This window comes from Lipophrys pholis (genome assembly GCF_963383615.2).
Source record: "Lipophrys pholis genome assembly, chromosome: 15".
Classification (NCBI taxonomy): Eukaryota; Metazoa; Chordata; class Actinopteri; order Blenniiformes; family Blenniidae; genus Lipophrys; species Lipophrys pholis.
In genome coordinates, this window is record NC_137642.1 from 17,634,153 (window position 1) to 17,652,105 (window position 17,953).

The 17,953-nt window shown below is 43.4% G+C and overlaps 1 protein-coding gene across 1 annotated transcript in view; it reads right to left on the bottom strand.

The window, feature by feature from the left end:
* Positions 1-17,953, bottom strand: part of lyst (lysosomal trafficking regulator) — a gene marked incomplete at its 3' end in the record, with an annotated part of 39,797 nt that overhangs the window by 5,197 nt on the left and 16,647 nt on the right. The window contains exons 11-39 of the mRNA XM_080482246.1: positions 17,767-17,920; positions 17,490-17,663; positions 17,170-17,330; positions 16,295-16,485; positions 15,436-15,681; positions 14,189-14,362; positions 13,213-13,362; positions 12,473-12,610; positions 12,191-12,389; positions 11,973-12,101; positions 10,631-11,255; positions 9,795-9,975; positions 8,920-9,089; positions 8,528-8,758; positions 8,181-8,347; positions 6,707-6,859; positions 6,442-6,603; positions 5,886-6,077; positions 5,583-5,794; positions 4,712-4,927; positions 4,428-4,604; positions 4,183-4,259; positions 3,882-4,070; positions 2,963-3,108; positions 2,785-2,881; positions 2,553-2,614; positions 2,291-2,343; positions 2,049-2,201; positions 224-468 (exon numbers count right to left, since the gene is read on the bottom strand). Of these exons, the coding sequence (XP_080338372.1) occupies positions 224-468; positions 2,049-2,201; positions 2,291-2,343; positions 2,553-2,614; positions 2,785-2,881; positions 2,963-3,108; positions 3,882-4,070; positions 4,183-4,259; positions 4,428-4,604; positions 4,712-4,927; positions 5,583-5,794; positions 5,886-6,077; positions 6,442-6,603; positions 6,707-6,859; positions 8,181-8,347; positions 8,528-8,758; positions 8,920-9,089; positions 9,795-9,975; positions 10,631-11,255; positions 11,973-12,101; positions 12,191-12,389; positions 12,473-12,610; positions 13,213-13,362; positions 14,189-14,362; positions 15,436-15,681; positions 16,295-16,485; positions 17,170-17,330; positions 17,490-17,663; positions 17,767-17,920 (5,224 nt within the window). The remainder of the gene's footprint in view (positions 1-223; positions 469-2,048; positions 2,202-2,290; positions 2,344-2,552; positions 2,615-2,784; positions 2,882-2,962; positions 3,109-3,881; positions 4,071-4,182; positions 4,260-4,427; positions 4,605-4,711; positions 4,928-5,582; positions 5,795-5,885; positions 6,078-6,441; positions 6,604-6,706; positions 6,860-8,180; positions 8,348-8,527; positions 8,759-8,919; positions 9,090-9,794; positions 9,976-10,630; positions 11,256-11,972; positions 12,102-12,190; positions 12,390-12,472; positions 12,611-13,212; positions 13,363-14,188; positions 14,363-15,435; positions 15,682-16,294; positions 16,486-17,169; positions 17,331-17,489; positions 17,664-17,766; positions 17,921-17,953) is intronic.

Here is a 17,953-nt window from a genome sequence, read left to right on the forward strand (position 1 = left end):
GTGATCAAACAGACAACTTTTGTTCTTATTAAATTAGCAGCCAAATTCGGATAAATCATTATATTAAAAATGAATCGTCGCCATTCGGCCCTTTAGTGGCGAGGATCACATTTTTACGACCTTCAAAATGATCCCAGTCGCCCATCCGATCATTTCCTCCTCACACATTAAACACGGTGAATCATAACTTTAAAAGCAAAAAGAGCTCTCTTTGAGCTCTGACCTGTAGATGTTGGGGTCCTGCAGGTCGAGCGTCTCGCTGGTGTAATCTCGCAGGATGAAGGGGAACACGGGGTACTGCATGAGGTCGTTGAAGGAGCGGCCGGCGTGCTTGTTGAGATGCGTCAGGTACTCAAAGTTAGAGATCTGACCCGAGCCCCACAGCTGCGTGAGGGCCGAGATGTTTCCGTGCTCGAGCAGGTTGGGGAGGTCAGAGGTCAAGATGTTATGGTAGACGTCGTCTCGAAACTAAAGAAAAAGAAAAATCTACATCACTAAAATGATGGTACCTATGATACTACACTTGCCACATTAACGATTGGGTTACTATGTTAATATCACATTTACATTCATACCACTAAGCTTGAGATATCAGAGAGCAAACAGGAAACAAATAAATCCCGCAGCAATAATTGCTTGTCAACTTCCCTAATTTTGTCCATTAATCCTATAAACCACCAAAGACGAATGATACATCCTGTCTTTTACCTCCTTCAATGTACTAAAGTTAAACCAAAACCGCGGAGAAACTTAAAACTGTGAAAAAAGTTAACATTTTGGCCCCTTTCATCATTAAACACAAAATCTATTATATATATATATATAGTTCAGATCTTTAAAATAATGTTATAAACTGCAGAGACTAATATCTCCTCAATTTAAATACAGAAAAGTTCATGTTTTCAATGTTGTGGCTTTGGAAGCTACACTGTTGGAAAGTCAAAGTTTCAACTCGTAGATAAAATGTTTTACAGTGTTTCTAAGGTCAATCTGGTTAATATTAAAAAAACAAAAAAAACCTTTTCTTCAGCAGGCGAGCACTCTAAATCTAAATATTATTTGAAATGTTATCAATAATGTCGTTGTGGAAAAAAATGGGTAAATATATACATACAAAAAAAATCATTGCCACCATTAAGAGCAACAGTCCAAGAACCAATCAAAATGCCTTATTTAAAGTTTTGACGAGGCAATGAGAGGGATACTAATTTATCTGGTGGGCCTCAAACAACACAAAGAGTTTCATATTGCACTACTGGCCTAATTTGCAGACAACGTGACGAAGCCTTCACTCATAAACCCAACCACAAATGTATGAAAACATTATATTCAAGGTGTACCGGTACTTCAATGTTTTAGTGTCCCGTCTCATCCCCTAATAACGAACAGGTCATGTGAACAAAATGAATTCCGATTTCTTACACAAGACATTTCATAGGTTACAGAGTTCCTTGAACATAGTATAGTAACCATGGTGATCGGCAATGTTCATATGTAAATGTACTTAAATTCTCCCAAGATGCATCATGTAAAGAGTCATACCAACTGTCAGTCACTATGGCACCTGTAAACATCAGTCAGCCACAACATTATGACCGCTGACTGGTGTCATGATAAAACGTTGATCAGTGGTATTCACTTCAAACTTTAGGTGTGAGATAAAATAAGTAACAAGTAAAGTTTTTGTCTTCAAAATTAATGTTTTAGAAGCAGATTTAAGGATGTGAGCAAGTCTGAGAGAACTGTGATATTCCTGGTCTGATGTGCTGCTTTATATTTATTCTCTTTCCATTCCGTGCAGCTAAATTTCTAAAATTCAAATGAGAACGCGGAGATGATTTTGATGTTTTTGTGATCTGCTGGGCAGTCTGATAATGAAAGCTGAATTCACTCATCTCTCTGTGGTAACGGGACAAGAGGCTGAGGTAAACAAACTTGAACCTATCCTCCATTATTCATGACTATGGTGAGTGTTTTGAGAGAAATCTAAACAAACCAGCACTGATAACGTTGTCAGTTATTTCATGCGACTTGAGCTCCTGCCTCACCTTTGTGGTGTCAAACGCCAACAGCAGGGTCCTGCCGTTGGTGAGGAATATCTCCACTGCGTTGTCTCTCAGCTGCCACCACCGCTTGTGCACCTCCTTGATCTCCTCGTAGGTCCAGGAGAAGGACGGCGCCTCCGTCTCGCCATGAAGACTCTGCACGAACACATTGGGGTGTCGAGCAGCCGGGCGGGCACACGTGATGTGAATGCAAAATGAGCCTGAGCAGGCGTCTAGGTTTTTACCTGGTTGTCGTGATCAGCAGCATTGTCCTCTACAAAGTACATCCCAGACTTTCCTGTGAGACAGCGCAGTGTGAGTGAGATTTGGTGTACTAAAAACTAGACAAACGCCAAGCGCCAGTGAATAAATAGCAAACGCTTGTTCGCGTGAGGGCAGAGCAACGCTCTCCAACGCCTCAGAGAGAGCAGATTACTCTTTGTGCTTTGTGACCAGCCGAGTACATTAACAGCACAGAGCAGCTGTGGGCTTTGGTCAGTGTCTTACCCAGAAGCAGCTCCCCTGCTGTCTCTCTGGAAGGGGCAACGCTGACGCACCGTCTGGTGAATCTGAGGTCAAAAAAGACGTTTCTTATACGCCGGCAGAATAACACATCCGTTTTTCTCTAGACTCTCGTGGGCTCCATCTGTCTGTAGCCATCGTGGCTTTCTGAGACAGATGTGACGTACACCAGAGGGTTACACACACACACACACACACACACACACACGAGTTCTACCTGATGGACTCGCTGGTAGCTTTGTCTTTGACAGTAGAGGAGAAGGAGGAGTGAGTCTTATCCTCAAACAGGAAGGACAGCGGTGGTTTCACGGTATCTAAGCAACACACAGATCAGATCAGCCGAGACAAATACACACTAAAACAAGTGGAAAAATTGTAAATCACCCTTCTTGTACCTTCAGGTTTGCGTCGGTCTTTGAGCAGGTATTTGTTGGGGATGGTGAGGTAACACCTCTGTAGCCGCCGCCGCTCCCGGTTCGGCCCCTCTGTGGGGTCCAGTTGCCAGGATGTTGGGTAGGATGTCTGGTCATACCAAACGGCGCTGAAAGACCAAAACGGCACTAAAAATCATCTCTCAAAGGATTCTGGCAAGTTAGTAGCTGTTGGTACAATTTCGAATATCTTGACAAATGAATACAAACCGAAATCCAAAATATTTATACATGCTCTCTCATCCATATTCAATATAAGTTTATCAAGCAGGACGGTGGAGTCGAGACAGACAACAACATACACTGAGTGAAACTACATTGCGTGTAAATGTGAACCTAAGTAACTTTAAATATACGTATTTGGACTGTGGGCATAAAACAGTACTCAAAGAAATTCCACGCAAGCATAGGAAAAAAATGCAAACTCCAGCCCTTAAGCTCATCCCAGGGACCTTCTCGAGACATATACTAAGAAAGTACCACTATTTTTCTTTGAGCAAAACACTCTGTGACCTGGACATAATTATTGCCATTCATTTGATGATGATCTAATTTGTTAGTCCTTCAAAAAATAACTGGCTTGACTTACTTCAATAGGTAAGGATAATGGCGTTTATTGCTGTATTTCTATCTGTAGCTGGAACTGGTAGCAGTAGTAACACTGCAGTGTAGTGAGGCGTCGGAAGTGAAATGTATGAAACATATCTTAGTATTTTCAGTCTTTCACAGATTCTCAGATCAAAGACATCTTCTCATCTTTTAACTCAAAAGTACAAATAAATTACGCAGTCTGTTGAAGTCTTACTGCGTATATTCAAGACTTTTCGATCATAAAACTAATACGAAACAGCACGAGCGCACGTGAGAGAGTTTTCACACCCACCGGTCGTGTGTGAGCTGCTGCACCAGTTCTTGCCAGTGTCGGCTGGCGCTGAGGTCGGTCTTGTAGAGGCCCCTGATGTGCTGGATGACTTTCTTTCTCTCCATACCTTGTCGCAAAGACACATTCTGAGTGATATCGGCTGCAATCTTGGAGATGTCCTTGGACTTTCCATCCAGCCTCTGGATGAGACTGCGAGGAAAACGAGAAAAAAAAAGAAAGAAAGAAAGTGGAATCAATTACATTATTACAGATCTGAGGTTGTACTAAACATCAACTTGGAAAAAAAAATAAAAATACTCACTTCCTCTGTGTGTTGGCCATTTTCTTTTCCCATGCAACTTTACTTGTTTTCTCCTCGGCTTCATATTTGAATTTTTCCTTTGTGCAAAAACAAAATGTAATGAATCAGAGTGCATTTGCCGAATTTAATTTAATCTAAGTGCTGTTCCATATAGCCGATCTGAAAAGATGCATTAGTACTGCCTAAAAGATTCAGAATGTTTTCTATTCTTTTCCTATGACGACAGTGTTGATGCAAGGCTTTACCTCTTTGATGGCCTTGAGCAGTTCTTGTTTATGTGGAGCGTTGGGTGGGATGCAGCGGTGACCACAAAGCTTGAGCGAGGTCATGAATACACCCACGGCATTCTGCTCGTCTCTGGTGAGGCTGTCCTTGTGATCATGCAGCATCTCGTACAGGTAGAGTGACAACTTTGGGCCGTGCTGAGCAGACAAATCAAACTTATTTCAACATGCATTCAGTGATGGAGAGGAGAGGTGATTTATGAGTGGATATGACAGAAACTACATGCATTAGACTGAACACTCACCTCCAGGCCGGGGCTCAGACTCAGGCTTTCTTTGAGGATATCTAGGTGTCTGGGGTCAAACACAAACTCCAGCGCCTCCTTTCTGTCAGACAGGGGAAGCGTAGGACTGAGTGTGTGCACAAGCAGGCGTCCTATCTGGACTCGGAAAGTGTCCCGACAGGACCAGAGGATCCTTCGCCACTGGTGATGTGGCGCTCCACCGCGACCCGTGCTGCCCTGTTGACCCACACCACCAATATAAGGTTAATCATCACATAACATTATGGCTATCACATACAGTTTGGGGCTAAAACCGTAAGACATGACTCATGTTTACTGAGTTTTTCTCCCACAGATCTCTCAGCTACCATCTAAACTAGAGGTTCCAAACTTCCTTTTCCAGACTGCTTCAGTAATAGGCTGTGGCCCCTCTCTGATATCTGATTTGCCAAAACATTACAGTGAAGCCAAAGGCTGGCATACAGACTATCCCTAAAAAAACATACAAAAGCAGTTTTAACCTTTGCCTTATTCCTAAAATCCTTGACAATATTGTACAGTTATCATGTTAACCAAGACGTTAATCTTCTGTTTGAAGATTCTCAGTCAGGATTTACAACAAATCAAAAAAGACATCACTCTTTTATTTTTTGGTTCATTCGGTATAACTGTATGGATTACTTGTTTACCGTTGATCTACGTTGGTTCATTTTCTTTCTTTAATATTCTTCAATGTCAAATAAACCAGGTCAAAACCCTTGAGTTTGGTTCTACTGAAGCTTTGTTTGTCTTAAAGTGTTTCTCCTCCTCACTCACACTTGTGCTTGCTCAAGGGAATTGGTTTATTTTGATCATCAGATACTTAAGTGCGTTGATCGATTGATTGCCTTACCAAGCTGATTTTGATTCCATCCATCATAAGTTTCAGGATGTCTTTCTGAAAGCTTTTTTTGCTGGCCGGGGGCAGAGTGAAGGGAGTCGGAGAGTGCGGCACAGAGGCGGAGCCGCCATCATCGTGGGGCTGATCGCCTGGTTCTGGTGTGAAAAGCTGTTGGTCTGGAGAGTCTGGAATATTCAGCAGGTCAAATAAGTCCTGGCTGACGTCTGAAAGGAAGGAGACATTCAAACAGAATGGGATGAGACTCCAGGCATGGTGGATAAAAATCAACAGTTGGGAGACCGGCCGGTTGTTTACCGTAGTAAATGAGCCTGTTGACAGCAAGGACCACGAGCCTCTGCAGCCTCTGGACGAACTCCGTCTCACTGGCACGAATAGGGTTTTCCTGGCTCATTCTCCTCTGCATCATCTGGTTGAGCTCATCGCTGGCGACAGAGCGCATCCGCATCAGGAGAGAGTCAGTCTGAGCCAGAGAGAAGCGCCGCCGACCTGCAAGCACCAGACTGGTATCAGCTCACTTATGGGAATGTCAATTAGGGGCTGATGGCTGTGCTTGCGCGTGCTTTTTTTTTTTTTTTTTAAACATATTTCTAGAGTAGAGTGTGAAGCGAAGAGGTCCCGTGAAGAGAAAATGACAAACTTTTCCAGATCCAAATCTGTGCTTTAACACTGATTTTGTTAAGTATCCAAACATGCACACACAAAGGCACCAGTAACATGCTGAGGGTACTGGGCAGATTAACCACGACGAGGTGAGTGTTGCAGATGGGGGTGAGTTCACTGCAAAAGACAGGAGACATGCCCCGTGATCGGGTGGGGGATGTTCTCCACTGCGGACCGCAGTCCCAGCTACCTGCATCACAGTGGAGCATGTAGGATGGAGCCCCGGAGGGGGAGGGGAGGGGGGAGTCTTGGGACAGGAAGCTGAAAGGAGTGAACTGGGGGATCTGGCCATAGGAGCAGTAGTGCTGTCGGGGGATGCGGGGGATAATGGAGTCTTTCATGGCAATGGAACCTTGAGGTCGAGATGAGGAGAGGTTCAAATAACAGACACAACTCTACGGATGAACTCAGGCACGAGCAGTCCAAATAGCTTTGCTGCATTAGCAGACGGTCACCTGCGATGCTCTTGCGCTTCTGATAGATGGCGTGGTGCGGCGAGCTCGGAGCATTGACGGAGCCGCTGAGCTTCTGAGGCTCCTGGTTGGCCGTCGTCTTTATGAACTCGATGGCCGACTGGAGGACACGAAACTGCAGAGCGACAGCCATCTCTGGGAAGAGGCAGAGATGACGAATGACTGTACAATAACTGTCAATTTGCACTTCAGCACATCAGGATCCAGCTCAGTATTTATGACCCTCAAACTGCTCAACCATAAAAACACTCGGGCGGGGAGGTTTACAGTGGCGCGGGGGGGCAGGGGTCCTCCCATGTCGGAGCCAGAATGCTGTACTGAAGGGAAAATCTGGAGGCCAGAGAAATGTCTTTTCCCAGGATGATTTTTGTACCCTTTGATTTTTCAGGAGAAATCATGATGGAAAGAAATAAGCAGCAACTTATAATTAAACATAGATTCTTAGAACAAAATTGATTGAAATTGAAATGAGAAAATAAGCTTTCCTACAATTTCTACAGTTGTCGGCTATATCCAAAAATTTAACAGATATTTCTCATGAAAAACATCCAACTGGCACAATAATATCAAATAAAAACTGGCATTTAACAAAATAAAATCCTAATTTGAGAGAAAGCTGGAGAGAAGTGATGATGCGATGTAGTTCAAACTCTGTGAAAACGTGCTGGAGAATGTGTCGGAATATATTTCTGAACGTGTATGCAGTTTGTTGTCTATACATTTTCCAGAGCACACTGTGCATATGTCCAAACGTCTAGTAAATGATTGTGGTGTAAACTGCTGTGATAAATTGTGATGAGCAGCTTAAAAAAATGTATCATGTTAACAGATTTTGGTCAATCCTATTTTAGAATAAATATTACTCGACAATAAGAATGCCCTGTGCTTGACAGGCGACCTGGGCAGGGTGCATCCCGGCCCCGTCCATAGTTAGCTGGGATCGGCTCCAGCGCACCGTGGCGTTGCATTGGATGAAGCGGTATCGAAGATGGACAGATGGAAAAAGAATACCAAAATGTCTTTGCTTGTCATTGAAGACAGTGATGTATTTAAATGTAATGACTAAAATAAAAACCAAAAGAAAATAAAGGTATGAAGTCCCATTGCTCCTGTAATGTTTTTTGTGATCATATTATGATTATATCAGATTGTTACGATGACAAGGAAATGGGTGCTAATGGAGAAGAGATGGGGGAGATATGGCCGAGTGCAAATTTGGGAAAACATGAGAGAAAATCATTTGCTGGGAAGATGAAAATGGGAGATATTTCTCAAATTACATTTTTTCTTAAATGAGTTTCCACTCTGCAGTTGTAGATAATAAAGCGGCGGCCCTGTTTCTCTCTGCAGCAGGAATTGACAACTTAGATATCATCAACAACTGCAGAGCAAAGGAGATGATGACAAGAGTGATGTATTCCACACGTGCGCTGATTTTCAGAGATTCGGTCCTCACCCTGTGTGCGACGCATCTTGCTCGTCTGCATGAAACCCAACAAGGTAATGAGGTCTTCGATGATGCGAAAGTACTGGGACCCTGAAGAGCTGCAGGAATGGATAGTTACAGCGACTAACATCTGCTGGATGTCACACACCAGGAGCTTGTAGTCATTCAGGGGAATACTGCAGGAAACAGGAAAACAGAGTATATGAAGCACAGAAAGCCAGTATGTCACTCATCTGGGCCAAATCAATACTCAGTGAGAAGATTAATGATTCAATTCTGGGCTCAAAGAGCCAACACAAAACCCATGAACGCATGGAGGTGTCTGAATGAATCAGCCTCCATTTTGGCAGCCGTACCCGTTCTCCATGCCATTGAGGGTGGAGAGGGTGTTAAAGAGCACGTAGAGCAGCCCGTGGTCGAGCAGAATGTCTGCCAGCTTGGGGCAGGCGTTGACGAGCTGCAGCAGCATACACAGGATGTTGTGCACCAAGGAGTTCTCGTACAGGGAGTTCTCAATAAGACCCAACACCGGTATGATGCAGCGCTTCCTGAAGGCCGGGATATTTTCCATTTCCTCCAGGTCCAGACTGGAGAGAAATGCAAGAAAGATGTGTTGCAACATGTTGAAAAAATGTTTGTGTCAAACATCCCTCATAGTGCAGGAAACTCTATGCATAATATTATCAGCTAATGTGCCTCTGGAGCGCTCGATGTTACAGCTTGACAGGTATATAGTCGCAGGACTTACTCTTCCTCCAGGCCCACTGGCCGTCCAAACAGCATCTCTAGGAAGCATTCGAGGAGCCCCTGGCTGCCTTGGTGGATGTACAACTGGTTGGCCAGCAGCGAGAAGCCGTGATTCTTGAGAAACTTTTCCTTCTGCTCCTTCACAGCCCGACTGAAGTAGGCATCCAGTAGCTGGGAGGGCGGAACGTGAGAATTTAGGTCTTAAGTGCAGTAGTGTGTGGTTCTGGTGGTGCATTTGTAAGTTATAAAGTTAAAAGAAAAAGAAAGAAAAAAAAAAAAAAAAACTACCAATGCAAGTTAAATTCAGCATGTACTGTTGATATGAAACTGGGAATAGAAACAAATTAGTACGCTTTGGTGTCCTGAACTTTTTCCAGCTGGCTCACACTTTCCTGGTTCACTAAAATTTGATTGCTACTCCGTCTTTGTTCTCTGCAGGAACAACACACAAGATAATAATCATGTTTGGCACTGAGCTCATTTAACTGATTGACTAAGTGGACAGATCAAAGTGTGCATACTTACGGTAAGGTTGTTTCTCCATGCAAGTGTCATATTTCAATGGCAAAGTGCACGTTTTAGACAGTTTTTTGGCATATTGCATTTCTCTGTTTCGTATGCCAATCTTTCATAAAGTCCCAGGTGATGTAAACAGATGTGATTCTACGGCAATGAAAATGGACCCAAATGAACTTTTTCCTTCTGCTTGAATGACGTTTTAAATAAAACTACAATTATGTTAAAGATCAGTGAATTGTTTGCACTTTGTCATTAAAATAACACACAAACATTGTTCAACAACATAAAACGTGAAATAAATATACACATTTCAATGACCTCCAACCCCTGGTGTTAAATCGGGATGAGTAAACTGACCTTCATGACTCCTTGCTGAATGAGGGGTGATGAGTGATTGACGAGGGCAATGAGCGCCTCTGGCTGGATCAGTTTGTCCATCACTTCCTCAAGCATGAGGTCAGGTAACAGCAGCAGGACCCCCCTCAAAAGATCGTACAGTCCACAGCAGATCAGCACCAGGCAGTCCTCCGTACTGGACCTGAAACAAGTTTAGAGCTGAATTATGGTGCTTGAGCAACTACGACTATTCTTTCAAAAACACGGTGAGCAAATTTATCAAGCAAGACTGTTCGCAATGTTTGGTGGCTAGAAAGACCTGCTGTCCACGTCAATAAGGATGTCAAGGATGTCTTCTTGAAACAAATAAAAGCAGATCTCTTCATGTGAGACAATAATTTCATGGTGTCCGAACACGATGGCTCAGAAAGAACAAAAACATTTCCAATCTTTAACCAGAAGCTGGCTGACGGGTAGGAAATAAATGAGGCAATTACTAAAATACAAAATATTGTCCAAGTTGTGAAATGTGTCACTTCTATAACTAAATGCTGCATGAAAGTATGTATGTCCAGAGGTTTTGTGGTGGAAGATGCAGAGCTGGAATAGCTTTGTGTGTGTATGTCTGATTTTTATCAAGCATATGGTCACTTTCTGCCAAACTCAAAATGGAGGCAATTTTACTGGAGGTTTTAGCCTGATTAAGTGGTGAGGAGGGCACAAAAAATAACATCACTTAATTCAGCCATTAGTTTAGTAAGGCACCAGTATTATACTGAGCATTTTCACTATTAGTTTCACACACAGTAATACAGTAAAACATGGTGCTATGTTAAGAGGGTGCAATGGCTAGCTACCTTTCATTGGACTCGGCCTTGCTGTGAGTCCTCTCGTAGCCGGGGGAGTAGGTGAAACTCTCCCAGTCTTCAGGCACGGAGCCCCTGTCCGCAGTGCTGGGCCAGCGGCCGATGGTCAGCGAGCCGTTTGGAGCTGGGAAGGCCAGGCCCAGGCTGGCCAGGTTGCTGTGGCTCCTCTGGAAGGACTGGATGCCTTTCAGGCTGTCGGGGCGGCGCGGCGCTTCGTCACTGGCCCAGTCGAACCTGTCCTCGGACTCTGCCACCCCGACACTCCCCTCTGCCAAGCTGTCCACCTCCGCCGCATCGTCCCGCTCCTCTTCCACGCTGATGGATGGGGTGCGCGGGGCCGCTGCCTCGCCGGTGTCCTTGGACTCACAGATTGTCTTGGCTGACTCGCAGCTGCTCAGGAGCTGCTCATCACCACCGCCCTTCTTCAGAGTCTCTGTGCTCCCCAGGGCCTGCTGAGTAGCGAGGGAGACCCCATCACCATCATTTATGTCCTTCGAGCTGCCGTGTCCGAGTCGAGGTGTCAGCAGGGGGGAGGAGTACGGAGACGGAGCAAGACTCGGAGGCCGTAACGACTGATCATCACCTCCGTGTTCAGGGGACGGAGCGTGAAGATGACCTGGAAAACAGAAAACTATTAGCTGGAGGCTGCAGATGATTGTATTCATATGTGGGCACATCCCACAATACATTAAGTGGATATGTTGTTGACAGGGATGCAGCAGTATGACAACAACAACTCATTGATATAACCGCAAATTCAACTATAGTCACAGACTAAAACAGATTCTTTTAACCCTCTGATGACCACGATGTCTGGATTTATTCAGATAATATGGCCGTAGAATGGGTGAGTACTTCTTCCTATTTATCTAAGATAACTTCAACATTCATTATGACCATTATTAAATTAAACTGTTTTTGACAGTGGGCTATTATAATGACAAGTATGAGTGCAAAGCTCCATTCCTCTGCATTCTGGTTGTATTTTAAAACAGTGTAGAAGTTACAGAAGATTTGACTCTGCTCTTAAAATGATAGTGAATTGCAGCTCTTATCTAAAGTAAAATTATGGCAATGTATAGTAATGACTATATGAAAAAGAGAAAGTTGAGAGGGATTTTCATTTGACAATGAACCAGTGCTTGTTTGTTCGATTAAAGCTTTGTGACTGTATCTCATTACAGAATCAGGCACATACTGTCATAAAAGCACTTCAGGTATTCAATTCGATAATGAGAATCAGAGCAATAAGCTAAAGGTTTGTATGTGATCATTTTGAACGTGTCTGGTGTTGGGAGTGCACAAGAGTTAGAGCAGGCAGAAGCAGCCGAACCTTCATGAGGAGCGTCACTGAAGACGGTCGGGGAGAGCGACACCACCGAGCTGCAGGCAGACTTCCCTCCGCTGTTGGAGTGTCTCAGGTACATAATGGACTGCACCTTCTCATGATACAGCTTCCCGTCTGGAAAACAGAGATCAAAAAAACCGAGTGCATTAAACTAACGGTGCCCTGATACAGAGGTGCTGCATAAAGTGACGGTGCTTCCTCACCGATATGAAGGGAGAAGTAGAAGCTGGATGGAGTGTGACAAACGTAGGTGTTGGTGGGTGGATGAACTGCCAGCAGGAAGTTATAGATGAGTTTCAGTAGATCCATGTCCGGAGGCGAGCCGAGCACCTCCTGGATGATTTTGATGAATGATAAACACACTTCCTGTGGGATTGCAGTCAGATGCTCGTCCCGATGCTCCTTAAGACAAACACAATGCTTTTAGCAACGGCCTCCGAGATGAACTGGATGTCCTGCCAGCAGCTTTTATGACCGAGACTCACCTGCAATACCTGGCAGGTGAGAAGAAAGCGATGCAATACTTCAGCCTTGAGAAACTGACGGATGTTGAAGACCTGATGAGGGTGGTGAACTCTGATGAGGATCTCCAAGGCAGCAAGCAGCGTTTCCCAAACACCACGCTAACAAAATCACAGACAGGAAACGGGACAGAGAGAACACACTGAGTATGTGATCGTCACTACTGTCGGTCTGGAGAAGGAAAATCATAAACGACTCGAAAACTGAATATATAAATATAAATAAAAGAAAGGTTAGAGTTATGTGATGCACCTGAAAGCATCACCCATGAATTGGCAGCATGGAGCTCGTTAACCCCTAAAAATTGATAAATTTGAAGTCACTGTTTAAGCCACATGCTTCAAAGCGTGTGAAAAAAGTAGTGACTTATAGTCTGGAAATTACGGTATATAAATCTTAGTAAAGTCAATGTGAAGTTCTGGGTGGAAGTTGTCATCTGGATTAAGGGAGGCAGTTAGAAAACCTTTTTTCCCCCCATACTTGTTTACAATACTATAGTTTCAACTCAAGAAAATACTAATTTCTCCTCATCTATATTTACAGTTTATCCTCCTTCGAAATTTACTTTCTAATTTCTGTAATGCAAAAAGAAAAAGAAAACATTTTGATATTGTATTTGTCAGTTTTCATTTGAATGTGAAACAAGCACTTTGTCCTGCTTTGTCTACTTGATTTAGGAACTTTTTGATGTATGCAAGTTTACCTCTGCCTTAGCCCAGATTTTCCAATCTAACAGAATGTCCGAGAGGAGTCTGGTATCCTGCACCACAGCCATCGACTCCGTGTCCAAACGGAACTGCCCGTCGTCCCCCAGAACCAGCACGGGACCACTGCAGCACCCATCGAGTAAGGTCTGAAAAGACAGAGCGTGTCGATCAGAAATACTTCTACAGAGTTTCAATAATAACTTCCGGAGTGCTTGGCGCTCTAATCAGACCCATGTATCAACATATTGATAACCCGTAGCGCAGAACTTCAGGCAAGAGGAAAATCAATTCAGTCTTTGTGAAATTTTCGGGAGTGCTTTTTACTCCGTCAAATCTAATGCCATTTACTGCCTGAGAAGCCTTGTCTGTATTGATCAAAGCCTATCATTTGTGACCAGCTTCACTGCAGTGGTGATAAATCTTGCAGTCCTTTATGTCTCTGGTAGACCGAGGGACTATAAGGCAGAAGCTTGCACATTTACACAAAGTTGTTAATCACCATGACAATGTTAGAAGGTTAAACTCAGTTTTAAGGAAAAGACCAATCTCTTTTACTCGCACAATATGAAAGTAGAGAAGAAACTCCCATCAACGCTGGCACAGAGGAATTCTTCCTATAGAAGATTGATTATCAGCATTTAATATTGCTCATCAGTGCAGTTCTGTGATATACAATACAGGATGTGGAAGCCTGACGCAACAAAGGCAATCAAATGTGCGGTTCGACTCTGCAGGTGTTCGGTATTTCATCAAGTCGACAGACTCCGTTTCAGCTCACAGCCATCACACAGCTCAATTACAGACTCAGCTAGAGGGTCAAGTCACAGCGGGGCCCCCCAGCATTAACGCGGAGAGGCAACGCCGAGCCGAGCTGGATCAGACTCCCGGTGAAAACAAGTGATGCGGAACATGCTCTGACGAACAGAAGCGACGGGAACACGCGGAGAGTGAAGAATCTATTGTGCGACTTACTTTCAGCATATGATATCCCACAATGCATTTGGACTTGATGAGGACCTGATGGATCATGGAGTAACCATGGTAACAGTTCATTTCATGGATGCGGTGCTGGTTGAACTTGGACAGAGACAAGAGGACTCGCAGGGCCAGAGCCTGAATCTGCTCACAATCACTGAGCTCCACTGTCTGAAGGCCGCGGAGGCCCACGAGCAGCACAGCAACAAGGGGGAAAAAAAGGACAAAGAAAAATTACATTTACCAAATGAAATATTAAACACTCATTAGCATAATTTTATTATGGCTTCTGCTTCAAAACTGTGTTCTCACAGAGTGCATAACAGGCCAATGTGAATCATTTTCTTGCTAAGATTGAACCATGATCTTCAGCTTTCTTATGATGTGAAAGTTACTGGCATGAAAACACAATCAACACGGTCACTTCTTCAGAATCAGTTGAATAACTTTGCTAATTACAAAGTTCAAACACAGACAAGAAGTTATTCATGCGAAGAGATACAAGTTTGTCATTTGTCTTTTTGGCTCACAAATGAATTTTGTAGCTGTGGAATCTATTTAATGTCTCCATTTTAATTAATCCCTTGCTGATTTGTTTGTATGGTTTATCAACCCAAAAGATTAAAAAAGCAGAAAAGGAGAGAAAATCTTCCAAAAATAAAACTGCAAGTTCTTCTGGTTTGGTTTAAGGTGATTCATTTGGGAAAATCCACATGGCTTGACAAGGATTTTTTTTTACCCATCTTCCAGGTGTAGTCTATTCTAATTTGCATGAACGGCAGTGTACAACATATTTCTTGTTCATTACAGAGCTAACACACAGACTCACACACCAGGCACTATTGAGAGTTACAAATGAACCCTTTTTATAAGGCACTTTTATTAATAACTTTGAAATTGAACATTTCCATTCTGGTGTGTTTGTGGATGTTTCATGAATTCTAGTATTTGTTCTTGAGCTGTGAATTTGTGAGTAATCTATAATTTGAATGCCAGATTTCCAGAAGGTTCAGACCTATTTCCTTCACTATTATCAGACTGTAAGAGAAACACAGGAGTTACCAAATAAGGTGACTAACCTATTTTTTGTGGCAGGAAGTCAGACGACCCACAGCCGAGAAATTAAAGTGTTTTATTCTACTTGTGAGGTACGGGTGTTAAACACAGTGGGCCAGACCACACATGGCCAGGAACATTCATTATATTTGAAATGCTCTTAAAAAAAATAATAGGAATCACTGAACCTGTGCAAAGAGGAAGACAAAATTTCCCGTTCCTCCGATCTTGTGCAGGACGCTCTGCAGGCCGTGTGTTTCAGTGGGCAGCAGGGCTCTGAGAGCAGTGGGATCCAGAGAAACACTCTGCACCTCTTTGGAGCTGAAGGGCCGCTGGGTGACGACAGTCTTGGCCTGACCTTTTAGTCTGATGACGGGCTCATAGATTGTGTAGACTCTTGGACTGCTGGGGGCATAAACTACCGCCAAGCTCTCCTGCGCAAAATGTACACAATCATCTTTCCAGGCCATATTATCATCCTACAAATTCAAACAAGTCATAGCATTGGAATTATAGTGAATTTCTAGTTTCAAAAAAGATCCGGAACAGCTTTGTGATTGATTGAAGCTTCGTTAGACTTTTTGAGAGTTAAACATAACACAGAGAATCATTAATTGTGCTTGTCTTACTTTTTGCTTTTTTTTTTTTTTTTTTTTTAATCAGCACAGCCATTATCAACAAAGCTATTACAATTTAATGGGAGAAAAACTATTTTCAGTCACACTGAAATAGCGGCAGCTTAACTATAATAGCTTTTTCCATTTGAGAAAAAAAATTACTTCCTACCGTGCAGTATCATTAATGATAGCTAATTGGAACGGCACATTACTCATACACCGTGAAATGAAACAATAAATGAGACATAGGAGGGATTAGCTATGCTTACAGAGCACTTGAATCACATGTACAAGTATGGAGTTTAACATCTGCCACATAAACATTGGACAACAAACTATGATAATGCCTCATATATTCAAGAATATCTTTGTCTTTCATGCTTCCTGCATTCTGGTGTGAGAAAACTTTGTAAAACAAAAAATTACTTACAACCAAACTTGTTGTTTCTACATCTTTGCTCTTCATCAGGATCTCTCTTACATGCTCACACTTCAGGCCTTCCTGAGTGACAAACTTGGAGAATATCGCATTTGGTTTGCCGTACTTGCAGGGCATGATGGAGGTGAGGTCTGGCCCACTGGCGTACAGGAAGAAGGCCTCCTCAGATCCTATTCTGGACCCTGACAGACAAGAAAACATTAAGTTACATTTTTTATATAAAAAAATCTAACTACTTTGAATACATCCTCAGTAGAAAGCCTTAAAAGACAATGCGAATGATACAAACGGGACTCCGGGTCAACCCCTTCGCCCCAAAAAGTAATACCATGTGAGTGAGTGGAAGCAACACGAGACTACTGACATGCCATGTTACACTGTGATGTTTTATTTCTTGTTTTCTTGAAACTTCCTGAAAACCCTCAGTCCCTCTTTTAGAGGAAGAGACTGCTACTTAGAATCAATTCCAAGCCGAAGCTTGTCTCTTTACTTGGGTTCACAAGTTGGGGTTACCTCGACGTGGGCCATTTGCAGCCAATTAGAGGCAACAAGAGAAATATTCAGTTAGCCTCTCGGCAGAACGCAGAGAATCCACAGCATGCCACACATTGCACCAGACACGGCCTTGTGCAGATGGGTATCGGACACGCTTTTAAAATATAAATGCATCATAAACCATTTATGTACCCTCGCTTTGTCGACTGATTTGCAAAAAGGAAAGGCTGTTATCAATGTAACACCAGGGAGCAGCACTGAGGACAGACATAATTCAATCACACACCAAAACAGGCAGCACATACATAGTGAATTAATGACTCTCAGACTAGTATTGAATGTCTGATATGTTCCTGACACACAATACGTACCATTAAAAAGAAGCACGGTGCCCATGCTCCAGCGTCCACCCTGCTTCAGCAGCTCCTCAGACGTCGGCGTGCAGTGGCCCAGCATGCAGAAGGTTTTGTTGCTGTCAGATGATAAACTAGACTTTCTGGGTAGTGTGTAATCCAGTGAAACCTCACATTTCCTAAACAAAAAAAAGGGGAAAAAAAGGGGTGGATATTAGGCTAAACTAAATTATTTAGCAGATAATCTGATAAAACCGCAATTTTAAACACATATTTCTCATTCAGCTTATAAGCTCCACCCTGCAGCGCCCATTTCAATCAGATTCTTGTTTCCTCACCAGATGCCACACACCCAGACAACAACACGGCCATGGATGTTCTTCTTGCCCTCTGGCTGCTGGCTGTAGGTCAGGCTGAGGTGCTGCCACTGGCCCGCGCCGAGAACTCCCTCGCCAGAGTCGGCCTGCGCCAGCAGCCCTGCTTTTATCTCATCGTTTGGGTCTATACAAATCCTGAAAGGCAGAATGCATTGCTTCAAGGCACACACACTATGAATACTTCAGCATCACATTCTACACACAGGTCTTCAAGACCTCCATCCACACTGGAGCTCACCTGAATGTGAGAGAGCCTGTGGAGAAGTCTGCCCACACTTGAAGCATCAGTGCTTTGGAGCCCATGGACAGAATATGAATAAGGCCTTCCTCTAATCTTGTCCCTGCCTGAGATGAGCCATTCTGTGACTCACCAGGGGGTAGGTTACTTTTTTCTGAAAAACAAAAAAAAATAAAAAAAATCTTGA